The sequence below is a fragment of the Numida meleagris genome, chromosome 5 (assembly GCF_002078875.1).
Source record: "Numida meleagris isolate 19003 breed g44 Domestic line chromosome 5, NumMel1.0, whole genome shotgun sequence".
Taxonomy (NCBI): domain Eukaryota; kingdom Metazoa; phylum Chordata; class Aves; order Galliformes; family Numididae; genus Numida; species Numida meleagris.
In genome coordinates this window covers 3,224,398-3,250,228 of record NC_034413.1, presented here as the reverse complement: position 1 = coordinate 3,250,228, position 25,831 = coordinate 3,224,398, and the positions used below count along the sequence as shown (strand labels likewise).

The window sequence follows — 25,831 nt, the reverse complement described above, 5'->3', positions numbered from 1 at the left end:
GCATTGCTCCCCCAGACAGGGTATTTCAAAGTATGGCTGCTGGTAGTGCTTCAAGCCTCATTCTCCATCTGTTCTCTCCCCCCCCCTCCCCAAAGATAGGTAACGAGGAGCAGCAAGAAAAGCTGCTTCGGGAGTGGCTGGACTGCTGTGTGACAGAAGGAGGGGTCCTGGTGGCCATGCAGAAGAGCTCCCGCAGGCGCAACCATCCCCTCGTCACCCAGATGGTGGAGAAGTGGCTCGACCGCTACCGCCAGATCCGCCCTTGTACTTCCCTTTCTGATGGCGAGGAAGATGAGGATGACGACGACGAATGATGGGTGAAGTTGGAAAAGCAAATGACCAGCACGTAGCGTCAGACCTGGAGTTAGCGTTGTGCTATAGCTGCCCGTTGTGGAACAACCTAATTCTAGAAGAAACATGCTGCAAAGGATTGTTCTAACCAGCATGGGGAGAGTCTAGAAGCTCATCTGCTGCGTGGAGAGCGCTCGATGGGCTGGACTACAGTTTGTATTAAACAAAGAGAAACAAAACACCTAATTTTATTATCGAGACAGGAAAAAAACAAAACAAACACTTTTCTTTCTGATTGTAAATCTGTCTATAAATGTACCGCATGTGGTTGTGTAAGAGGTTGTGTAATAGGAGAAGTATACCAGCATCTTAATTACTGCAAAGAAATTTTTCAGATTAAGGGCACTTAACAAAGCACACGTTTGGTGGATCTCTCTTCCCTCTGCGATTCTTTTCCAGTACAACTTGGCATTCTGTGTCACCCTTAGATAACTCTGACACGTTTGTGTGAAAGGCCCTTCTATGTGTGAACTCACTAGTGCCCGGGTCAGATGGTGAGGTTTTTTTTTTTTGTTTGCACAAAATATCCACAGCAAGTCATAAGCAAAAATACCTTCCTTATCTCACTGATATTTCAGTTACGGCCGTGCCCACAAATAAAAGCTGAACTCCATGGAACAAACTGGAAGAGAAGCTAAATTTTTCATTGAGTGAAATGATTTGTTTCCCGAAAAAGTCTTTTTGCTTTTTTTTTTTGTTGTTTCCTCCTTTCATAGTTAGATTCCTTTCCATATACTTAAGGATATTTATTCAGAGAAGTGAGCAGAAGCGTAGGGATTTGATTCCAGTACGTGTATACTAAATGGAATTGTGTGAAATCTGACCACTCGAGCCGTGATGGAGTTTTACACTGTCAGAGCTCCGTTCATTGCTGTGATACAAACTATATATCACTATCATTTATTCTTTCATCAGCTGAAACGTTGCTGCAAATGAAAAAACATCTTTTTGAAGGGTTGCTCCTTGGTCGTTCAATCTAGTGAGAATCCACTCGGCAGTTCTAATTAAAAAAAAAAAGAGAAGACCCTATGCTAAAGTTGTCTTTAAAAGCACTGTGTTATATATTCCTCAGTATGTAACCCTGGGAATTTCTTGCATGTCGGTTGATGTGGCCATACTTAAACTGATGTAAGTTCCTAAGATTGTAAGTTCAGAGTATATTCTCCAGTAGAAATTTTATTATATTGGATAACTTTAGCCATGTAACCTGTAATGGATAAAGTTGATCTCAAAAGCTCACATAAACACTAAAGGTTAATGCCAGTTTTTACATCCAGTGCAATTCAGGATTTCTTGAAGAGCGCTTCCAATGGCGTGGTGGTTCCGTGAGGAATTTTGCAGTAGGTGAAATTGGTTGAATTTGGATTTGGAAAGAAGCCCCGTAGCACCTATTTCTGTGTAGGGGAGAGCTGTGGAAACCCTGAGGAACTTGCTGCTTTTTTTTTTCCTTCCAAATGCTGCTTAGATGGTGTTGGAACGTGCACAGCTCCTCCACGAACTCGGTGATCGGCACCGAAAGTACAGAAGGAATGAAGTACTGTATTGACTCGGCCATTTTCCCATCACATCCCACTGAGGTTTATTAGGAAACGCCTCCAGATTTTTTTGGCCATTCTTTCTCCTCTGATTGGTGCATGCGCAAAACGCCAGGTAAAAGAGTGCATGCTTATCTGCGGTGTACGTATGATTTACCTGAGCTGAACAGGCAAGCTGCTGAGACCCGAGAGGTTTTCCACACCCCTATGGGCCCCTATGGCTGCTATCACTTGGTTCTTATTTCTTAACTCGCAGCGTGGCCCTTTCACACCTTGCCTTGCTGATGGCTGAAGCTGGGTGTCAGGGAGCTGCACTGCTGCCCTGTGCAGCCCAGCCCTTCATGCACGGAAGGAGAAGCTCCTGCCTTCAGTAAGCTGCTCGCAGGGCCGGGCCAAGTCCCATCGCACCCTTCCCCGTGCCCCCTGCCCCTTCATTTTCACAGTTCTGTCGAAGGAAGTAAATCTTCCTCGTGACATGGGGAGAATAACTAATGTGAAGCCCTACCCCCAGCCCCCTTCTCTGTGCACGCCTGCCCCTTCCCCTGAGCTTCGTGTGGGCAGGCTGCAGCGTGGCCTGTCCCAGCAAGCTCCCTGTGCAGTCAGTGACAGCTGCAGCTAACGCATGCACCGCGCTCTCTGATGTGTACCTAGTGCTGGGGTGAGAGGGCAGTCGTGGTACTTCAGAGCTCCTGGCTTTCTTGATCACTATTGTTTTGTTCTGATGTGCTGTACAATGGTATGTTCAGGTTCACGAGCTTCCCAGGGCCGCTCGGAACTGGGGAGCGACCTTTCCTTCAAAATCAAAGTGATCCAAACCTCATGTACTTGTAGATTAAAGAGACGCAAACCCCGCTTTGTGCTAGCACAGTAGTCAGTGTATGTTCATGGGTATTCTCGAATTACACACTTGAAAGTTCTCAAATGCCGAGATGAATTTGCGAATGCTCCCTTGCAGCCTGCTGGCAAGTTCTGCTCCTGCAGCCGAGGACGTCGCCTCTCGTTCCTCAGTGTTATTTTCCTCACTGTTGCTCTCAGTAGCAAATGCTTTCCTGGCACTGAACTTGGCTTTCATCGCTACCTCCTTTACACCTGGTGGGTTTTCTGGTTTTATTTATGAACTCCTCAGCGACAATCCCTGTATTTCTTTTGTTTTTAATATATTAAAATCGAGTCATTCCGGGTTCTTCCAGCCTCCCGCTGCATGGCTTACGGCGAGCATCACTCGAATTGTTTTACACCATTAACAACATAGGTTTGTGTGCATTTAGTGACACGCTTGCTTCCTTGCTCAGCCACTTCCGTCCTTTTTAGTTTTTGGTGGCTTTACTGAGAGTGCTTTCCACCTTCAGGCTGCTCGTTGGAAGCTGCTCTGCCCTCCTTCAGGCTGTGCAGGCAGCAGCGTGGCTGCCAGCAAAGTCCCAGGCTCAGACCTGGAGCAGCAGCAATTCAGCTCCGCTTTCCTTGCTCCTTGTTTCCCATCTGAGAGATGCAGCACGCTGCTCCACGTTGCCCTGCACATCTCAGCTCTTCCCTTTCTCCTCCCAGGCCTCATCTTTCGCTGCAGCCGCTCAGAGCCCAGCAACAGAGGTAACACAACGCTGGGATGCTTCATCTTTAAGCAGCGTCTCTCCTGCGGTGGAAGCTGCCTGCCTCCAGCTGCATCCCCTCCTGGGCTGGGGAGGTGGGTGCTGGGTGGGCCCTGCTCTGAGCCCAGCAGGGAGCCAAGTCGTGAGCCCTTCTCCCCCCTCCACTGTGCAACTGAGGTCATGCAGCCAAGAGCATGGCCCTGAGATAGTTTGTTGTTCATGCAGTTCTAAGCCTTAACACCAATGACACGTTTTCCCCACCGAGTGCCCCCTCTGTGGAACTCACCTGGATGCTCCTCCTGCTTCTTGCTGCTCGGGGGCCGAGGCAGTGAGCTCTTACCTCCCAGAAATTATAGAAATTTTTATCACTTTTTTTATTGAAAACTGCACTGAACGCTAAATGTCCACCTTTACAATAAACAAATACAGGGACGGTAACACACTAAAACAAAACATACTGCTGATAGCCATTGGTTTGCTTTTCTGTTTGGGACAGCTTAAGATTGCTTTGTCACAGAAACAGGAATGTACCCATACACAGGCTCACAACAGGCCATCGTTGTAGAAACAAAAAAGGCGATGATTCACAAAGGACTATGAATATAACATGTAACTAGCTGATACAAACCTAATAGGAGCCGTTAAAATCAGTCACATCTAATAACACGTTTTTGAAGTGTTCTTGTATAAAATAGCACGTGAAGAAAAGAAGACTTTATCAATGTCTAAAAAAAGTGGGTTTTGTTCATAGACAGTCTGACAAGTTACCATAAAAAGTGTTTTCCTGAGACATAAGGAAATGCAACATTATTCTTGAACCCTTCCCAGCTCAAGACGTTTCCACTTGATAAAATAGCTGCAGATTTAAAACTGAGAAAATATATTTGAGTACAAATAGCGCGTGAAACATAATACTTTCTTCTTTGTGTTTTTTTTCCTCTTTTTTTTTTTTCTTTTTTTTCTTTTTTTTTTTCTTTTTTTTCCTCCTTGCATCACTGCGGAGCGCGGGTGCTGGCTTCCTCCTGCCGCCCCAGCCCTGTGCCTGCAGCAGCACTCCTGGCACGCGTCGCTCACCGGCCCTGCCAGGCTGCAAATGGATTGCATTGGTTTCATTTCTTCCGCTGCTAAGCCAGGGTTGGTGCCTCCTACAAGAGGTAACCAGAAAGGAGAGTAAGGAAAGGGCTGAAGCCACGGCGTGGTTTCCTCTTCCGCTTCTGTGTTAACTCGGTAAGGATTGCTGAATGCCATTGTTTGGAAACAGGGGCAGACACCCTGTTGTTCTTCCCAAGGAACTGAGGGGGGGGAAAAAAAAAAAATCTCTTTTTATTCAGGTGATGGATGCACAGATGAAGGAAACTTAACACACAATAACAGAAGTCGATCACTTCGATCCTTAACGTATCACATCCTAGTTTTCAGCGCTTCAGTTGAGCAGCTGCCTGCTTCAGGGCTTCTCCCCAGCCTTGGCTGCTATCACTTTGTGGGTAACACTGGAACATCGATGATGCATCTGTCCAGAAAAAAAAATCAACATTACAAATTGCGTATCAAATTCATTTTTAGTCCGTGGATCACTTCTTTTCCAACGTCTCTTGGTCCCGAGTTTATTGAACGATTTTTTTTTTTCTTTTTTTTATGTTTTAAATTATCTGCTATTGCTCGTTGGGATGCTCCCTGTTGTCGCCGTGTTTTGTGGGCTGGTTCGGAGACGGAGCTTGGGAAGGATGCGCCACCGTGGGAAGGTTGTGAGTCACAGGGATGCCCCCGGGCATGATGCCCTCCATGGCTGCTGGTATTCCTCCCGGCGCCACGCTCACCATCCCGGGCGGGTACCTGGCACGAGGAAGAGAGGCAGCCACCGTCACCTCACCTGGGGACGCAGCCACAGGGGCAACGGGAGCAAGGACATTGCCCCCTGCCCCCGGAGCTGCTCCTTTGTTCTTCTGAAGGACAAGGGACAGCTCCAAGTCAAACCAACGCTGCTGGCGGGCAGCAGTGCCCGTTTTCATTCCTCCCTGCTGGCAGCTTTTCCTCTTTCACGCAAAAAGTATTAACAGGGCAGCAAGTGTTTAAGTGACAGCATCAACAAGTTAACCCACTACATTCAGGAGTGGTTAGGAAACATCTGTTCTCCAAAAGAGCTCCCCAAGGACTGTCACCACCCCTAGAGGTGTTCAGAGCTGTGGCACTGAGGTTGGGGGATCTCAGAGGGCTTTTCCAGCCTGAATGATTCTGTGACTCTGAATGAATTCCAATCATCGCTGCTGTAGGTTCCCTAACCCTAACCCACTTTTCTGCAGTTCTTCCACTGAGCTCTAACCTGCCCTTTGCTGGGTAATTCTGTATCACTGCCAGGCATCTCTGCACATGGCTGGGACTGCACGCAGCTCTTGGGTATGCCTCCATGCGACACTGGCTTTGGTCCTGTACCTTGATACCAGCTGTTAGCCACAAGGAAGCCTTTCTCTTTTGCAAAGGCCAGTTTCTTGAAGAACTGGGTAAGCAATCATCTTGCATGCTCTGTAATCCCAAGTGCTGACGTGCAGCCTCAGTCATCCAGGTGCGTGAATGCCTTTGAAGACCTCCATGCAGCATTTGGAAGTTTTCCCTCTGCTGCAGGAGAGCCAAATCCTCAGAGAATCACAGAATCATTTGAATTGGAGAGGACCTTGAATAAAGGCCCCCTGGTCCAGCTGCCCTTAATGCACAGGGACACCCACAGCTCCATCAGCACTCAGAGCCCGGCCCTGGACCTTGGGTGTCCGCAGGGATGGGGCACTACCACCACCTCTTGTAAAAACAAAAAACAACCTCTTCTTTATCTCCAATCCAAATCTCCCTTCTTTTAGTTTGAAACCATTTCTCCTCATTCACTCTCACCGGATGCTGCTGAAGAGCCTGTCCCCCTCTTCCCTGCAGCACAGCGTGGTGCTGGCATGCATTGAGCCTCCCCCAGTGGAGCAGCAAGCAACCCTGACCTTAGGGATTTGGGTGGAAATCGGGCCACCTGAATTTGGCTCCGAGTTAGGACTACTTAGCTCATGAGCTGGCCCAGGCTCGCAGCCTGTGCAGTCCACGGACAGAGCAGAGCAGATCTGCAGTCACTTTTTCAGCATGTAAGTTTTGGGCACTGTGTGAGTGCTGGCCCACCAGCAGCAGCATTAGAAAACGCACCTGCAATGCCCCAACAGTGCCTCTGCAGGGCAACCCCCGCCTGTGCCCGTCCTTTTCTCTGGCTTACCTGTACGTGGCACCATTGAGCTCTGGATGGATCGCCTGCTGATCTATTACTGACCACGGGGCTGTTGTGACAAAGAATTCCTTGTTCACGCAGTTCCTTAGGCTTTCTGGGATGCGCCCTGGAGTCGGTATTAAAGGTAAGCATGTGTCAGGCAGCCTGTTGCTTTATTACCCTATAGTAAAGCTACAGTTATTCCTTTTCACTCTATTTGTTAGTGGAAAGGGGGAGAAAAGGGGGGGGGAAATGAGGGTCCCTAGCCCTCACTTCCAGAGACTCAGCTGGGTGTCCCCGCAGTCATGGTTGGAGACTGCTCCTGTGCTGCCTTCAGAGCAGCTGCTCCCTTCAGCCCCATTTCAAAGCACAGGGCAGCCCAGGGTAAAGCTGTGCCATCAGGTGAAGGATGGGGATAAGTTTAAGGACAAGAGAACCACCCATCTGCTGGAGCATCATCTCAGAGCAAGCTCCGTTCCAGCACCATTTGGACACACTCTTTAATGTCCCTTCCATTCCAATCATCCTAGGATTCTAACGCATCTGAATGACAGAAAAGTTTGGTTTCTCAGGTCTCACACTGGGAAGAAAATGGGAGTTATGACCCCCCTCCCCTTCTGCAGCTGGATGAGGCCATGGCAAGGCCACAGCGAGCCCCTGTGGCTCAGCACAAGGGCTGTACCTGTGATCGCACGCCGGATTTCGGTAGCAGCAGCTTCTCTCATCTCCAGCGACGCCTGCTCGCTGTACCAGGCCGTGTGCGGGGTGCAGATTAAATTAGGAGCATCTTTCAATGGGCCTTGAGCAAAACTGGGCGCAGGAAAGGGGAAAAAAAAAATAGATTAGCCAACGTTTAAGAAGAGAATAAAAGGCAGCAAGAATGGCAAAGGGCTCCCGGGCTGCCCTCTGTGTCTGCTGGGCTCCCTGCAGGGCTGGGCAGGACGCTGCGGATGGGACCGCACGGAGCTTTACCTGAAGGGTTCCGACTCGTGCACGTCGAGCGCAGCCCCTCGTATCCGTCCCTCCTTCAGGGCTTGGGTTAAGGCCTTCTCGTCCACCAGCCCGCCGCGCGCCGTGTTCACCAGGAACGCTCCCTGCCTCATCTGGGGGCAGCGGGGACAGACAAGAGAGCTCAGTGTGAGAGTGTGGGCCATGCTTCCTGCATGCTGCCCTACTGCAAAGGGGACCGACCCCGTGGGCACAGGGTTTTCTACATCCAGCCCAACACTGGCAAACCCCATCCCAGCCACTTCCACAACGCTCGCTTACAGGAGAATAAATCCAGTAAATAGGCAATTACCTGCTTGATCGTGAAGTCGTTGATGAGGTGGTGGTTGTGTTCGTTAAGGTTACAGTGCAACGAGACACAGTCGCTCTGATAGAGCAGGTCCTGGAGCGTGTACACCCGCTGGACTCCCAGGGACCGCTCTATCCCGTCCTGCAGGTACGGGTCGTAAAATATCACGTTGAAGCCGAATGCCTTGGCTCGGACTGCAACCGCCTGCGCCGTGCGACCTGCATGAGAGGAAAAGGAGAATTAATGCAACCAGCCCAGCTGCCAGGAGTGCAAACCGTGCACCTCTGTGTGTGAGCGTCAGCTCTCAGCAAGCAGGTGTCCAACCCCTGGATGCTGGGGGGGACACGGGCTCCATGGCCCCACCTGAACTGCTCCCTAACGCGGCACCTTGCCTCCTCTCTGCTCAAGGCACCGCATTCATTTCTGCTGCCTGGATGAAAATCTCAGCACCCTAACTGGAGTAAGACTTTGCTCGCAGAATTGATCCAGAACCTGGAGTAGTGTTTTGCAACCCAAGAGAGTGGTGAGGTGCTGGAACAGGCTGCCCAGAGAGGCTGTGGATGCCCCATCCCTGGAGGCCAGGTTGGATGGGGCCCTGGGCAGCCTGGTCTGGTATTAGATGTGGAGGTTGGCAGCCCTGCCTGCAGCAGGGGGGGTTGGAGCTTGATGATCCTTGAGGTCCCTTCCAACCCAAGCCATTCTATGACCAACAGCCATCAACAGCCAACAGAAGAGAAGTGGAGCTACTTCTGATGTTGAAAACATCTATTGCTATGGGTGAACTGAAGACAAACACTGTTTTATGCTGTGCAGAAGGGCTCAGAAAGAGGGAGGTGATGTAGCTGCATGTCAAGGCAGCACGGCCAGCTCTGGTCACTCTGAGGACAATGCTGAGTTTCACCAGCACTCCCCCAGGGACTCAAGTAAGGCTCAGAAAATACAGCTTCTTCTCCAAAGCATCAGCATAAAACATCCTATGGCTACATCTAGTACTTGAAGGGAGCTTATAAACAGGAAAATAAGTGACTTTTTAGATGGAGAGATAATGATAGGACAAGGGGGAACGGCTTTAAACTAGAAGAGGGGAAATACCGTACTCAGAGGGTGGTGAGGCCCTGGCACTGCTGCCTGGAGCTTTAGTTGCCCTATCCCTGGAGGTGCCCAAGGCTGAGATGGATGGGGCCCACGCAGCCTGATCTGGTGGGTGGTGTCCCTGACCGTGACAGGGGTTGGGACGGGATGGGCTTTATGGTCACTTCCAACCCAACCATTCTACGATCCCATGGTTCTATGTCACACCGACCTCGTGGGACATGCCCCAACCCCGCCTCAGTAGTTCTAGTTGGAAAAACTCTCCTTTTAGCTCATCCTGCAGCGCTGAGCCTTCCTCCCCACGCCCTCTGCCCACGTACCGAAGCCGATGAGGCCGAGCGTCTCGCCTCGGATGCGCGCGGCGCCGGAGGCCACCTCCCGGATCTGCTCCACGCTCTGCACCCGCGTGCCCTCCCGCAGCGCCTGGTAGAGCCACGTGTTCCGCCGGTAGAGGTTGAGGACGTGGCAGACGGTGGAGTCGGCCGTCTCCTCCACGGCGGCCGAGGGGATGTTGCAGACGGCGATCCCTGCAGGAGGACACGGCTCAGGGGCAGCCACACACAGCCCCACATAAAGGCAGTCTGGGGGCGAGCGCTGTGCCAGGAACGGCCACAGTGTGGCCAAGCTTGGGGTGCACCAGGGTGCGTTGAAAAGCAAAGGAGTTCCCTGCACAACGCGCGCTGCCCTTGGCCCCCGCGCGCCGTTTCCCAAGCAGCCGCCCTTGGTGAGGTGAGGGGCAGGAGGCGTCTCGAGCAACATCTTGCAAAGAGGTGCAGGGTTCAGGTGCAGCAGCCTCACATCTCTGCAAAGCCACCATGACTCGCACCGCTCGGGGTCACCTCTGGTGTGAGAACTAGTGCCAATTCCAAGCGCGACAGCTACGCAGGAATAACTCCAGGAGGAATTGTTTATTTTGCAGGAACAAGCCCTATCCTTGTTCAGTTTAATCTACCTTCAAAGCAAATTAATCCACGCTGGCACAAGCCACCCCTGCTCCACAATAAGAACGCTCGGCCATTAAGCCATGTAGGGCGTAACCAACCACCTCTTGTTGCACTGGAGCAGAACGACGCGCTACGTCGGCATTGCACGGCCAGCTCCAGGTATGGCAAGAGCTTTGTGCCACCCCAGGATGTGCCACCATCACCAAACTGACCACGGCAGCTCAAAGCCAGACCCTGCTTCGTATTCCAAAGGTTACACGTGAGTTTGTGCAGTGGGGGCTCGCTGCTGCAGGAAGGCTCGAGGTGACCACCACCACCACAGCCCTGCGCCCACCCCAGAGCGTGCTCCTCGTGGTGCTGAGGCTTTTTTGGGTGCTGCTTTTGGGGGCCTGGCCGTGCTGGCACAGCTCTCCCCGCCCGGCACCGCGGCCACCCCGTGCACAGATCCCCATAACAGAGCTTTTGTTCCTGTGTCACAAAGGGGTCATTTTAAACTGCGCCTCTCTGCTCGGAGCTGCGGGTATTAAGTTAACCGAAAACGTCTCCCTGGCCATTACCCTGTTAAAGCTCTGATCCAGCAAAGCATGTAAGAGGGTGCTTAATTTCACGTCTATTCAGCAAAGCAGTTAAGCACATGCTTATATCCCACTGGCTTCAAAGCAATTTCAACACACAATTTGAGATGAACGTGTATCTAAATGCTTTACTGTACTGGGGCCTTGGAGTAGAAATCATGAAAAAGCAGGAGATAAAGAGAGAATAACACCCCGAAAATCCCCTTCCACTTTAAGGGCCACTGACTCAGTTAAAAAATGAGGATATTTCAGGTGCTGCACACACCTTCTGGGCCCCCTGCCAGCCTCCCTGCCTCCAGGAGCACGCTCTTCTGCTCTAAGACCTTTCTTCTTCCCTGCTTGCAAGCCCTGCACTGACCTGGAGAAACCTGACTGGTTCTACAGGGGGAGAAACCACCCCAAGCCAAGCTGCTGGCACCTTCTGCCTCCCATCCAGCTTTGGGCAGCAGTGACCGGTCCCATGGCCAGCCCTGCGGGGTTCATCCCTGCCTGATGGGTGCTTGCCCTCTTTAGGTGCCTTCCCACCCATTGCAGTGGCAGTGGCACTTGTTGCATGGTGTTTTTCCATCCCATCACCCCAGCAGGCGCTGTGTGCCGACGCTGGTCACTGTGCTGCCTGCACGGTTTAAGAGCTACCTTATGGAAAGCAATACCAATTAAACTTTATGCTACATTTGTGGGTAGTCATTACATTTTCTACTCTCAACCACATCATTTGGCCACCCAATTTGCTAAGTATAAAAAGAAGGATTATGCCGCAGTATCCCATTATTTTATTCGTTATGTTTTTCGTTTCTCGATGTTCAGAGCCTCAGAACGTTGTTATAATGGATAATAACAATAAGATTTAAAAACACGAAGAAACCATTAAACTGAGAAGACACTGTTCTCCTCTAGAAAAAAAAATAAAAATAATGCACTATACGGAGAATTGCTTTTTAGGAACGCCTATCTGAAACTCTCTTATCGCAATTATCCTTGTAGAATGGCTCACGCGGAGCAGCTGTTATCCCCAACTTCCCCAGAGAGAGCCCTGAACGCCAGCATAGGGCTCGGTGAGAGCCTGAGTCCTTGGATCAGATGGCCCACAATGGCTGTCACAGCTGCTGAGATCACCCACACAATGCAGCGCTCCCAGGCCGGGCAGTGCAGCTTGCCAGAGGTCCCCGTGACCCCTGTGACACGTGGTGGCCCAGCAGTGCAGCCATGCGTGTAGGACATGAACCGAGCCCCTCTGGGAGGCACTGCCTGGAATGGCCTTTGGCTCCCATGGGGAGCAGAGGTCCCCTGTGCTGATTCTAAAGACTCAGAGGGACACGGGAGGGAACCGAGGTGCAGGACCGAGACCTACCGAGCTCCCCCGCTGCTTTGATGTCGATGTTGTCGTAGCCGCTGCCTATCCGAACAATGACCCGTAAGGCCTTGAACTTCTCTAGGTCTTCTCGAGTCAGCGTGATGGTGTGGTACATCATGGCCCCGACAGCTTCGTTTAATACCTGCAACAGAGCACTGGGATGTCAGGAGCCACCAGGACACTCGGAGGGAACACCTGCAGCTCCTGACAGCCACTCACCTCTGGGATGGGGACGATTACACGAGGAGGTGCCCAGTTTTACCTCCAGCCTGCTGGCTGACCTGCCATGGTGCCACCAAACCCATCAGCCATCTCCTTGGAATCAGGGCATGAACTGGATGGACGCTCAAAAATCTATCAGCTCCTCCCCTCCCAAGCAGCAGCAATTCTGCTTTTAAGAAGGCTGTATGTCCCCGTAAGGCTGTGCTTCATCCTTCAATGGAGATTCAAACCCTCACTGGTGCTCCCCTTAAGCCACAGTGGTGCCCTGGGAACCCAAGCCCCAAATTCAGCCAGACTTAACTCATTAATTAATGGGCATCTCATAAAGAGCCCTTCCCTTGCACTTCACGTTTGAACATTTGGGGCTCTTTTCAGTTCTCCTTCCCAGCCCCTGGACGTGATTTCTGATCTCTGCCCTCAGCTGGTGGCAGTGAGCTGCTGGTGCCACATGCTGGGCACGGGGTGCTGGGTGTTACTGCAGGCTCAACTCAAAGAAAGGGAGAAACCTTAACAATACTGATGTTAAAAAGCTGATGCTAAGAGATAAGGTGACTTTCTGTTCCCAAGTAACATCTGGCTTTTGGCTGTTTCAAAAAGCCTCACTGAATTTTAATCAGCAGCGACTTCTGCTGATGCTATGTGGGCCCAGCTCGTAGCAAAGCTCCGAACAAACCTTCTCGAGGACAGGGGAGGAAGGAGAGCATCCCTGCCCCTCCCCACGTGCCCCGTGCCCGCCGCTCCATTACCTTCTCGTGGATCTCCTGAGTTGATTGCGCGTCACAGAACGCCACGGTTGCCAAGTCCTTCAAAATGGGCATCTCCACCGTGCAGTCCCTGCCGTCCAGCAGTGCCACCAGGGGCCGGGGGTGCATGGGGCCGTTCATGATCTGAGGACGGATACCTGCAAGCAGAAGGAGCACAAACCTCAGAGCCGTGGCAACGGCTCTGCCCGATGGCTCCTGCGGAGCGGAGAGAAGCAGCACACGGCGTGAAGGACACGAAACCAGCGTGGACTCCATTCTGCTGCAGGGACACGCGCACCGGTGCCACCCTGGTTGTGCCCATCACTCCGAGGGCCGTGTCCTCGGGCACGGCCACATCCAGCTGCGTGCTGCTCTGGGCTCATTTTCCAACCGCAGGCTCTCCAAGGTGAGGTCAGGAAACAGGTGATGATCAGCGAGGGCTGCAGGAAGCCCCACGCTTCCATCCCATTAGCTGCTCAGCCCAGGATTAACCGGCTCATTTTCAGACACAGGTGATTGCTGTTTGGGCAAGCAGAGGGCTGTTCTGCTGGGGGAATTCAGTGCAACCGTTCCCCTACCGACAACCACACCTTGTGGCTGTTCCTTTAGAAAGCAGAGGGCTGTAATGAGCTACAGAGGGCGAAGGTTTGGTTTGGGGCTGGGGTTTCTCTGCAGAAGAAATGCTATTGTGTGCCAGTGTGGGCTGTTTCACAGGGCCGAGCATTGCACCCCCCTCATGGCAGGAAAATGAGAATGGGGGGGAGGAAACTTACGAAGAAGAGCAACACAGTGCTTTTTTTTAAAGGGAAAATGAAATGTGTCTGCTTGTCCAGATTGTTGTTGAGCAAGATGTAAGCCTGGGACACCGGGGGCCATAGCGATGCCATTGGAGCAGCACCAGGAGGGACCCACGTGGCCACACATCAGGGTGGGGAGCAGCACATTCCCTCTCCATAGGAAAAAGCTCTTGGCAAACCCACCCGACAGAGCCGACCAACAATGTCCAGTGTAACATTGCACACGTGTGTTACTGGAGCTCTGCACCCTTGCTGTTAGAGCTCTCCATCAGTGCACACTGGGAGGAATGTGCTCTGTTTGCACGCACGCCCTCCAGCTGGAAGCGTGGCTGTGTCAGCAGGCGGGGTACGGGGCCAGGAGGATGTGGATACCAAAAGGAGCTTGCCGTAAGCAGATAAGCGAGAATAAAAACATGAAGGCTTACACAGTCCTTAAGGGAAGCACCATACCCAGCTAGATTATTTTCTCTGCTCAACAAGCAGGTGAATTATAACACTGACTTAACGCGTAGTGCAGGATGCGATCTCCGAGACGAGGAGCATCACCTCTCAGCCTCACCCTGCAGGTGCTGCATAACAGAAAGGGGGAATGGTGCTCAGAGAGGTGCTGTGCACACAGCACCCTGGGCCCATCCGCACCCAGCCATCCATCCAGCTGCTGGCACAGAGCCACAGGGAACAACACTTCCCCAAGCCCCCAGCAAGGGCTGTGTGCTGCTGCTGTCACATAAGCTCCTCTGAAAGAGAGACAAAACACCACTTTTTTTTTTTTCCAGCGGTGGCATCCATGTGTTTGCTGGGGACGAGGGCTGTGGCTGCAGCACGGCATGGGTGTCCCAGCTGCACAGCTCCCAGCGTTTGCTCCAGTTTGGTGGGGAAAGTTTTGAAGCAGATCAATAGGAGAAGACACGCACAGCGCAGGGTAACCACGTAATGAAGTGCACTGGCAGCTGCACAGCTTACACAGCCTATTTACCTTGCCCGTTCCATTTCCCTGGGTGCAAACCACCAGCACCCAGCCCCGCTTGGCGCAGCCTTTCCCTGCCTCCAGCTCAGGCAGCACGCTTGCTCCGTGCGCGCCCGCCTCGCTAATAAGAGCCATGCCCCGGATCAGAAAGCCATCAGGCAGCTGGGCCATCGGGTGCTTGGCAGCCCTGCCCACCACAGGGGGTTGGAACGAGATGAGCCTTTAGGTCCCTCCCAACCCAAGCCAGCACATGGCTCCGTGACCCCACCGTTAACCCCCGGCCCCTCCATGTGCACCCGGCACCCAGCTCCTGCCTCCCACCACCACCATCGCCAACCCCCAGCCCCACTCAGCGCGCAGCTCTGGAGCTTATTGAGGAAGAGGAAGACGGCTTTGTGGACAAGGGAATGACAAAAAAAAACAAAAAAGAGGAGAAGCAGCAAGGTTTCGCCGCCGCGCTGACGACTCCGAGTCCCCAGCCGGCTCGCTTGTTGCGCGCAGCCCGGCGCATAAAGTGCTTTTGTTTCGTTTTTGGGAGGCACAAAGCCCGCTTGTCCTCCGCACCGCTCCTCCCCTCTGCCACCCACTTGTATCCGATCCCAATGGCACCCCTGCCAGGAGAATGAGGGAGCGCTCCCTCTCAATGGCAGCCTTTGTGCGGCCGCCAGACGGCGGGTGCTATCGCGCAGAAACAAAAGCCGGAGCCATTTGCCTAATTCTTATTAATCTCCGTCCCCTACGCCACGCAGCATTAAAAAAAAAAATAAAATAAGTAAATAAATGGAAAAAGCGAGCGTTAAATACGTTCACTTGCAGTCTCTCAAAGCGCATGGAGAAGCGAGCCCGGCTATCGGCTGAATTACTCATTCACAACAGAGTAGCTACAGTTTCCCAGTCAGCTACACACTTTATTAAACAAACAGAAAAGAAACAGGAAATTTCCCCTTGCCTGGAAAACGTTGCCTCCACATTCTTCTTCTTATTAAAAACCACACATGGCAGTGGAGGAGGAGGGAGGGAGGGAGGGAGGAGGAGGAGGGGGGGAACCCACACACGAGAAAATACTACCACTTTGCAGAGCGCAGCTTCTCCTTTCGTCTACGAGGGGGTATCTTCAAACAGGCGGTCCCGCGGCCCACAGCTGCACCATCTCAAGACAAATGTCTCTTTGAACGCGGAGGGGGGAAAAAAAAAGAAAAGGCTTTTGTCCTGAGCCTCGGAAGAATGGTCCGCAATTGCCAGAGGAGTTGCAGGCACCTCTGCGCGGCTCCCAACTCTTCAGGGCGCTCCCTCCAGACTTTGCCGAAGCTTTTAACTGATCGGAGCTCTTTCCCAGCCCTTGAATAAAATCATGTGAGTGCCAGCCAAAAAATCTTATGCTATGCACACTAAAGGGTTTGTGTATGTCACAGTTTTTTTTCCCCCCCCCTTTCACTCCCCTCCTCCTATTGACTTGACTTGCACATACGTTCCCCCCCCCCCCCCGCTTTCCCAACTCATAATATTCAGCTTCCTCACCGTGTTTTTTTTTTTTTTTTTTTTTTTTTTTTTTTTTTTTTTTTAAAAGCTTAAGAATGAAACATGCCTATCCACATGGAGCATAGGCAGCAAGGCTCCAGGAACAAACCAATGCCTTTCGCGGCAGCAAGAAAAACAGCACAAAGCACTGAGATCGCCGCGGCCTCGCTTCCCCCATCGAGCACCCACAAACCAAGGGACAAATTCTGCACGTGCCCAGCAGCCTGCTGGCAACCAACAGCAGCTTGCTGGCAAGGGTCACCCCACGGATCCTCCTTGAGGTCCCATCTCCTGCTCCTGCCCCATGTGCTGGGAGCAGGGAGGACACAGAAGCAGCCCCACGGCACCACTGTCACAGCCCGTGCCCCTCACCTTGTGCCTGTGCCCTGCCTCAGGGCTGCCCACTTGGACCAGTTGGGTGTTCTCCTCCCAGCTGCCATCGCCGCAGCTCAACCGGAAACTGCTCTTGTCCAAGAAACAGGAAAGAAAATCTGCATCCTACTCCTGGGCTAGCACTGGGCTGTGTCTTGCCACCCGTCCTTCCCAGGGCTGCAAGTGGGGAAGGTCATGCCCAGAGGGATCATAGCGGCCTCTGCACTTGCTTCCTTGGATCCTGCAAAGTGATTCACGGGCTTGGAAGCCAAAAGCAAAGTGGACATTAAGTCAGTGCACTGGCGGCTACTAGCTTCACCTGGGCCAAACACAGGAGATGAGAATCACACAACCACAGAATCATGAAGGCTGGAAAAGACCTCTGGGATCAACAAGTCCAACCCCAGCCATGCCCACGTCCCTCAGTGCCACATCCCCACGTTACTGGAACACCTCCAGGACAGTGACCCCTCCGCTCCCTGGGCAGCCTGTGCCAGTGCATCACTGCTCTGAGAAGAAGTTTCTCCTAATATCCAACCTGAATCTCCCCTGGTGCAACTTGTGGCCATCACTTCTTGTCCTGAAGGAGTACATGGGTGTTCTCCCATTGATATTCATGGAAATGCTCCCGCTGGTTTGAAGAGCATCACCCCCCGTGGCACACATCCGCACAGCTCTAAGGGCCGAGGTGAGCCCCAAACTCAGAGGCTGAGGCTGCAGGAAGGAGGGCGAGCAACTGCCCTGCCAGGAGCTCTCCCTCTCGCTGAACCTCTGAGATAGCTCATAAGTGCTTCCTACGATGAATGCATGTGCAAAAATGAAATAAGACGCAGCCTTTATCCCACAGTCAGGAGAGAGCAGATATTTGCTGTTATTCCCAACTGTAAATACTCCAGAGGTACTTGGTGCTGTATGGACAGAAGCCAGCACAGAAAGTGACACCAAACAGCTTCCTTACAACCAAGCATGGCGGTGTTTAGTGCATTTCAGTGAGAGGAGAGGGGCAGGGTCCCTGCAGCAGGAGGCCCCGTGCCAGCTGCCAGCCCTGGCCCCACAGCTGGCTCCTCAGGCAGTGCTCAGGGCTGCCTCTAAGAAATTGTTTTTAAGAATTCACAGGAAATTCCCATATAAAATAATATCCTTATTGAGCTGATACGAACGCCAGGACTGCAAGCCACATCCGAATGACAGAAGCAACCATAAATTAAACACTTGGTCAAAATATGGGGAGTTATAGATTTGCAGTATTTCATTATTTTACAGCTTGAATTCCTGTAGGTGCACGTACACAAGCACCTACACCCCTGAGCTCCATGTGTATCCCATTACAGCACAGACACACGCTGCTGGAGAAGGTCCCTGGGGCACTAACGCAAAGCAGGTGCTCTGCAGAACTCCAGGGAAACTCTCTTCTACGAGATCATCTCTCCTGTGATAAAGCTGGAGTGAACAGATCCTCAGCCAGGAGCACCCCAAAGCAGCCACATGTGCATACACAGGTCCCTTCTGCTCTCCCACTGCAGCCCTTCAAGGCAATGGGTGATGCCATCCCGAGGGACCAAGCTCAGTGATGAAAACAAATTGTATTTTTACTTATCAGTGGATGGCTGATGTTATCTAGAAACCCCAGAAAATACTTTGTGCCCAATGCTGCCAGTCTCTGTTCCTTAAATTCCATGAGGGTGATGATCCCCCTGGCTCCTCCCTGCCCTCCTCATCCCCCCCTCTTATCCCTCCTATCCAAATGGAAACCAATGGCATCAGGAAAAAATAAAGAGGTTTCTCTGCAACACAAGCAGGAAGGTGCTGGAGCATCCCCACCACAATACAGAGCCAAGCAGAGCTGGGAGAGCCCTGGGATTTGCCATCTGGACAGGAGCTGCCTGGACTCTCAATCACCCCGAGGGATCTAGAGGCTTTAAAGATGCTCTGGAAGATGGTAAAATGGAGGCTGAGATCAACCTGGCCAAGGGCAGCAGGGACACCCAGCTCTGCCACCCCAGCCTGGTCCCATGTCTTATTTCTCCTCTGTATTTCTGTGCAGGGAAAAAGAGAGCAGGGTGCAAAACAGCCCCACGTGCAAATCCCCCGTCCTCCGGGGAAGTCCGCCTGCCTGCAGCAAGACTGGGTGTCTTCCTCGTGAAACGAAGCCTGCCTCTTTAGCAAGCATTGTCGTACAGAAAATAGCACAGCCTGGCCATTTTGGGAAAAGGCAGCCGTTCTAATTATATCATCACAGAGACAGCGAGGGAGAGAGAGAGAGAGAGAAAAACAACTCAAGGTTTTCATTTACACGGTCTGACAGCGTGCGGGATGCAAAGTTGGTGTAATGCAGAGGGGGAAGTGACAGCCGTGTGGCTGGGGCTGCAGACTTCCCCCCAAGCAAAGAAATCCCATCCATCACACAAAGCCCCCAGCCTCGGACTTTGGGAAGCAGGGGGGGCTCGAGCTGACCGTGTGCCACACACGCCTTCTAAACCTGCGTTTGCACACTGGTCATGAGCAATCTGGAGCAGAAAACGCCATATTGTGATGCAGTTGTAGGAATTAAATTATGCTGACATTAAGCCTTTTAATTATGCCGGGCAGAAAGTGCTACGAATCTTTGAATGAAGTTCCACGCAAGGGTTCCTGGATGCTGCAGCTCCCATTTCTGAGATCCGATGGAGATATCCTACAGACCTCTCAGAGCAGGAGGGCAGAGATGGAGTCCGCAGAGTTCTGGGCTGGGGACAGAAACAAGGCAGAGGTCGGCACTTGCTGGCTCACAGCTTCACACTGCAGCAATGCCTCTGGTGCACAGGTGAGTGGATGGGACAGCACTGCTCTGCGCAGGGCTGCCAAGAAGCCAAGCGGAGCCATTCGGGGTGACGCACACCAGCGCTGCCCTGGGCCGTGCTGGAGCTGGCTGGCCACCAAAAGGAAAAGGGCTGTGAGCTCACTTCAAAACCCACGGGTCCTGCCAAGGCCCCGTCCCCTGCAAGACCTACTAAAATAGCTCCTGGGCACGGGCCAGGCGCGCCAGCCAAGCCCGCAGTGTCTGCTGGGTGACCCTGCCACAAGGTCAGCCCTTCTGCAGCCCGACAGCTGTCACCGTGTGCCCCACGGAACGCTCCTGCCAAGAGCGCTGCGCCCTCCGCTGCCTCCTCCCTTCCCAAAAACCACTCCCAGCCCCATCTCTGGGCTCAGATCCTCTACAAACATCGACCAGCAGAACCCCTCAGTTCAACCAGCGCCGTGCTCCCATCATTTCTGCAGCACATTCACTCTGCACACAGCTCCTGGTTTTGTCTTCCTCCTTGCTCATTTCACTCTGTGCTCCCTCTCTGTCCCAGAGCCCCCCCGCTCTCCAAAGAATTTGGGAACAATCCGTCTCAGTGCAAAAAGATGGCACAAAGCAAGTGCACGAAGCAGGGAATAGCTGTGGGAGGTGCTGAATGCCTGCAAATCCCACCAATTTCCCTATGATAAACACACTCACTTCCTCGCAGCACGGGATCACAGCTAAAAGAGGAAAAAAATCCTGAATACCAACACTGGAAAGAACTTAACTACAACCCACGTGCTATTAAAGTCGGTACTTTTACAACTAGTTCTTCACAGGTATATCTTAGGATTTCAGCACAGTTACACTGGAAAAAACTAAACAGGCACTTGTTGAGTTCCTGTTGACATCGGAAATAGCCTGGAACCATTACTACTGGCTTAGAGCATCCTGAAGCTGCAGAATGGCACTGCAGCTATCTCAGAAAGAAATGCGTCCATACACTTGCAGACCCCCCCAGGTGCACAAGAGTGCACACTTTTGAGACTGCACGTGGAAATTCCGGCTCCATGGGCACGGATGTAACTAGTAAGCTGCAAGGCAGAAAAATCTTCCTTATTTCGGGGCTGTTACATCTCTCTTAAAAACCTTCAAATCAAATGGTGAGATATTTTTTTTGTGAGCCGCTTATGAACTCCTTCCTCTCAAATATCCATTAAGCCTTTCAAAACTTAAACCGTTTTTCATGTAATGCACAACTGTAGAGATCTGAAGAAAAGCATATGGTCCCAAAAGCAAAAATGTTTTTCTAACTGTACAAATTGCTCTCACGAAAGATATTATCTCTCCTTGTGAACCCTGCCTAGCCTCAGTCTTCCAGGCTGAAAACCAGTCAGGTCTGGGGGCTGCATGCAGTGGGACGACAGCCACAGCCCCCACCCATTCGTACATCACCGCCCCAACAGCCCCGAGCCCAAAGCTTTTCCAAAAGAAGTTCTGCTCTGATTAGCACTAATCCAAGGCTGTGCATTTAACTTTTCCAATTAAGGCCGAGGACCAAGACAAACCCACGAAATACCATCACTGCCTTTGACGCCAGAAGCAGCTCTTCACCCCGAGATGCAGCGATGCTTTCCAATGGCTTCATTGCATGGGCAACTACAGGGCCCCTCCAGGAGCAGCAGTCCCAGCCCTCAGCACATTTCATCTTCATTAATCCAGATAACACACTGGCAAAGCCTTATTTGCCAACTCCAAGAGCAAAGAGCAGCTCCTGCAGGTCACTGCCCACCTCTCCTCTCCAGCACAGAGGTTTCTGGGGGGGGAAAAACCCAGCCCTTCCCTCACTGACACCGAGGGGAACTTCAGCAAGGCCACAGAACCCACAGGAGGGGATGGGGATGATGGAATAAAGCACCCAAGCTGGGATCTGTACTTTCTCTGTTTGAAATGAGCTGAAGTTCTGGCCAGTAACTTTCACACGTGAGGTGCCTCGTTCTGCCGTGCACACAGAGGATCTCTGCACTGCAACTCCCACAGCTGCCAGGAGGCATTTCTTACTACACTGATGTAGGTAAGCACAGGCTGTATATTATTTAATAACGTATACCGAGGATGGTGAAAATATTTCAGATTTGCCTGCAGTTATAAAACTATAAATCACGCTGAACAGTATCACTGTCGTAAGCCATTTTCTTTTAACAGCTTTTATACTTTACAGCTCCAATAAAACCCATCACCTATCCACCCAAGAGCTGCAGATACATACCCTATGGTTACTCTCAATTAAAAACACAAAACCTAGACGATTTTTCATTGCAAAATTGAGACACAAACCTACCAGAAGAACAAGGTATGGCAAAATGAACCAACCAGATCTCACTTCTTCCTTAGGAGCGAGGTAGGGGAGGGGGAAGCAAGTGTTTGTTCGTGCACTTCCTTCCATCAGACAGATTAGTCAGTGGTTGGACTAGATGATCTTAGAAGTCTTCTCCAACCTTAATTATTCTAAATGAACTGCTACGATAACATCATACATGGTGGTGCTTGTGTCCTATGGGTCCCAAATCCCATCTACACTAATAGAGCCCAATGTGGCACCTCCCCACTGGCTACAAGCAGGAGGAGCACACTGCATGGCAAACAGGTGAAGCCAGCCATGGCACTCATAAGAAATCCAGCTAACCTAGCATCTAACCATGTCACAGACAAATAAAGACGTCTGTGTTTTCACGGTTCATTCCATGAATACACAAGAGAAAGCTGTACGGCACTCAGTGTAACCTATTTCTCTAATTAATACCTTTGACAGAACAAGGAAAAACTCAAGATTGCAAAAAAAAAAAAGATTTGTAACATGTTTCTTAAGAAAATCAGCTGGCCACATGTAAGAACACAGAGGTGGCTTTGTGTTTATCCCCATATTGCAGTGGTGTTACTTCCAGCAAGTTCTACTGGACCTCCCTCTGGTTAAAACCCAATGGGTGGGTCACTTTCCTTGATGACCACCTGCCATCTTCCATGTGCCCACCCATCTTCCTGATAGAGGGTTCCTTCAGAAGGGAAAAGGAAGGGGATTCTTTTGTAGAAGCCTGTTACAAGTTGTATTCTGGGATCCATGATCTCACTCAATTTGCTCACAGCGGCAAGCTCACCTACAAGAGCAGCACACAGACCTGCCGCAGGATCTGTTGTAGTTTCCTGAGGTCTCTGAAGCACGGGGTTTTGCTGCTCCTTTGGTGAAGCAGACCTTGAAAGCGATGCATTCAAGCAGATCCCTCTCAATGCCTCATTCAAGGTCTACCCAGCTGACACTGATGGCTTTCAAGGTAATTTTTTCTGCATTGCTTGTTACGCAAGGGTCACAATTCTTGAAGGACTCCTCTCTAAGCTCCATTAAGCGAGCACAATGGACCTTCTGCACCCAAAGCGGTCACGCTGCTGTGCTCTGCAGCATGCAAAGATACCCAGGTCAGCAGCACATCTCACCTTCCTCTGCCTCCTTACTGCTGGACGGAGCTGGTGAGCAGGTGTGCAACCGGAGCTGGGTGCGGAGCATGCACCAGGACTCCTCCCTGAGTGAGCTTACGTGCAAGTACCCAGCCAGCTCCAGACTGCTCCCCTGTTCCTGCCCCTGTCAGGCACACAAACAAAAACCCAACTGCGGCTTCCTTGCGATTCACATGAGAAGTGCCTGGAGTCAATGGCTTCAGTGTGGAAATCATTCAAACCAGCTGCGGTGAGTGAAAAGAAGCCATTCTTCATTCCTGCAACCAGGCTTGCTAGAAAGTAGGGAGCAAATGTTCCACCCAGAATAGTTTTGGTCTGGGCGCAAGAGAAGCTGTTGGCAATGTCAATGCTGAAAGAAAGCATGTCTTAGCATTAGACTCAGATGCCTTGCAAATGTATTTCCTATCTTCTATCCCCAGTCGTATTTCTTTCTCCTTCTAATGGAGAAGATGCTGTAACCAGCCCTGGCAGATTGCTCCAAGTCTTAACAGCAGAGCACTGCTTTCCACATGGGAAAGATGCGGGATGGAAAGAGGACTTACAGGGACATGGAACCTGTCCCCAAGTGAGCACTGGGCCATTGCCCTGCATGACAAAGGCAGGGCTGCACTGCACAGGGCACACAGTGCATGTCCCCTGCGAGAAAACAATTCATGTGCTTCAGTGTGAATATCAAAAACACCGACCAGTGACGCATTACCACGGCACTGTCTTCAGTGCTCTCACCAAACTCAAGGCTGGCAAGAGGCAAACAGATACAAGTGCACACACTCCTTCCTGCACTCCTAGGTGCATGGCACAGTAATGCCCAAGAAGGCACCTCCCATCCTGTTCATGCAGCTATGAGCTAAGCACAATGCACAGCAACACAAGATAACTAAGATTAAAATCAGGTTGCATGTACAGTGTCACAATATGAAGGGAATGATGAACCTGGGGCTCTCCACTGCCCCCATTGCACTGGCTGCCCCCACATCTCCCTTCCATTGGTCAGGACGAGCGATTCCCAAATCACAACAGCTGGCAGCAGCAGCCCTCCGCCTCCTCTCACTCGCTGCAGCTTTCCCTTCAAGCATGATGACTTTTAAATCCTTCCAGGCTCAAAGCCCAGTAAGCAGTAAAACCCAGCACAAAGCGATATTTATTTCTCGTAACTATTTTTCTCGTGTAAGAATACGACAGAAAAATAAACCCAACAGTATTTGTCATAGCCAGAGGTATTGGACTTGGAGCTCTTATGAAGCGAGCCCAGGTTCCAACTTTCCCTCAGCAGAGGGGACTTGAACAAAGTCTCCTTGGGGAGCAGGAGACATTGGTATGGACAAAGAGCTCCACAAACAGCCACAATGGCTGCACAGTGCTTTGGTTAATTAGAAAGTTGGCTGCATTCGTGAGGAGGAGGAAAACACAATGCTGCTGAAATCAAGGCAGAGAACAAGTAAAAATGGCAGCACTTGAAGCTACGGAGGAAACAAAAATGGCTCAGTCAGCCCCACTGCCCCCCAAAACCAGGTGTAGTTATTGGCTCATCACTGTGGGTCATCAGGTCTGGGAACGACAGGGGAAATGTGCAACCTGTGCAGCAAGCTCCTTGGCTGCAGCAGACAAGCAGCATGTTGACCCCTCCCCTCAGCACAAGGCTCTGGCCAAGGAGAAACATGGGCCATGGACCGCTTCCAGGGGTGGGATTGAGACGCTCTTACTGTAATTGCACATGAAGCCGCGGCCTCTGAGGGCCGTGCAGGCTCCCTGCTGGGATGGGCTGCTACCTTGTGTGGCTGAGCAAGGGGTTCTGCTTCACAGCAGCTGCCAGGAGGAACGGGAACGCAGGGGGCTGGTGGGAGGGAAGCTGCGGTCTGCAGGCTGGTGAGAGCAGAGACATGGCGGCAGGGCAAGCTGGGCTTGCTGAGAGCAGCTCCAACAAAACCATCCCAAAGACAGCCTCCTCTCCATTCTCTTCCACGTGGGAGATGAGAAAGAATCACCTAAATTGGACAAGGAGGGGTTGAACTCCACGGAAGGTCTCTGACTCGAGGAGTTCCAGGGTCGCAAACACCTCTGCAACAGGAACATAGCCATCAAACCTACAAAACTAGCTTAGATAGAGTCACAGAACCATTTCAGATAGAAAAGACCTTAAAGGCCATCTGGTCCAACCCGCTGCAATGCACAGGGACACCCACAGCTCCATCAGGTGCTCAGAGCCTGTACCCTGACCTTGGGTGTCCGCAGGATGGGGCACCACCACCTCTCTGGGCAGCCTGTGCAGCACCTCACTGTAAACAACTTTTCTCCTATATCCCATCTAAATCTTCCCTCTTTTAAGTTTGAAACTATTTCCCCCTGTCCTACTAGAACCATAGAATATTTGAGTTGGAAGGGACCTTCAAAAGTCATCTGCTCCAACTCAACCCAGCCAGGAGCAAAGTGCAGTTAGACTCAGGGCAGCAAAGCACAGGTCACATTATGAACAGCGTGTGTAAAGTCAAAATCCCAGAGCTGGGGATCCATTTCCTTAAAATCTACTTTCTAGTTATAGTATTTCCAAATTCCACCTGAAGAACCTTGCTCAGCCCGAAGCCGCGGGACTCACCAAACACCGCCCTGCTGTACGCCCTGCTGCAGCACAAAGGGCTTTGGATGGACTGGAGTCAGAGATATGCTGAAACTATTAAGGCTAGAAGCTGAAAGTAAACAAACAAAGCACATAACTACATGAATTTGGGAGGAGGAGCTTGCAAAAAAAAAATTCAAATTACAAACATTTTGTGAATGTTACCAGCAGAGCTGTTTGCAAGCACGAAACAGTTTCTTGGAAACTGTCTACCTTCAGGGTACTGCCCGTCCAGCTGCAGCATTTTGGTTGGCTTGCTGTTGCTAATTCCAGTATTTGCCCCTTTCTTCTGCTCTCCTACCTTCTACCAGCCTTGCTGTGCTCGCAGCACTGCTTGGTACGTACTCATTGGTCAGTG

The 25,831-nt window shown here is 51.5% G+C and overlaps 2 protein-coding genes across 11 annotated transcripts in view; one reads left to right on the top strand and one right to left on the bottom strand.

The window, feature by feature from the left end:
- Window positions 1–3,069, top strand: part of ZRANB1 (zinc finger RANBP2-type containing 1) — a 36,468-nt gene extending 33,399 nt beyond the window's left edge. For all 3 annotated transcript variants that reach the window (XM_021400373.1, XM_021400376.1, XM_021400374.1), the window contains exon 11: window positions 96–3,069. In XM_021400373.1, coding sequence (XP_021256048.1) covers window positions 96–314 — 219 coding nt within the window. In that variant the 3' untranslated portion in view covers window positions 315–3,069. The remainder of the gene's footprint in view (window positions 1–95) is intronic.
- CTBP2 (C-terminal binding protein 2) overlaps window positions 3,823–25,831 on the bottom strand; it is a 59,066-nt gene continuing 37,057 nt past the window's right edge. For 5 of the 8 annotated variants that reach the window (XM_021400380.1, XM_021400385.1, XM_021400384.1 and 2 more), the window contains 8 exons: window positions 12,935–13,089; window positions 11,964–12,108; window positions 9,414–9,620; window positions 8,005–8,219; window positions 7,677–7,807; window positions 7,387–7,514; window positions 6,714–6,831; window positions 3,823–5,305 (listed from right to left, as the gene is read on the bottom strand). In XM_021400380.1, the coding sequence (XP_021256055.1) occupies window positions 5,125–5,305; window positions 6,714–6,831; window positions 7,387–7,514; window positions 7,677–7,807; window positions 8,005–8,219; window positions 9,414–9,620; window positions 11,964–12,108; window positions 12,935–13,089 (1,280 nt within the window). In that variant the 3' untranslated portion in view covers window positions 3,823–5,124. Of the gene's footprint in view, window positions 5,306–6,713; window positions 6,832–7,386; window positions 7,515–7,676; window positions 7,808–8,004; window positions 8,220–9,413; window positions 9,621–11,963; window positions 12,109–12,934; window positions 13,090–15,763; window positions 15,862–16,585; window positions 16,985–25,452; window positions 25,544–25,686; window positions 25,733–25,831 lie in introns of those variants that run through there. The other 3 variants (XM_021400382.1, XM_021400383.1, XM_021400381.1) reach the window with 3 other exon arrangements.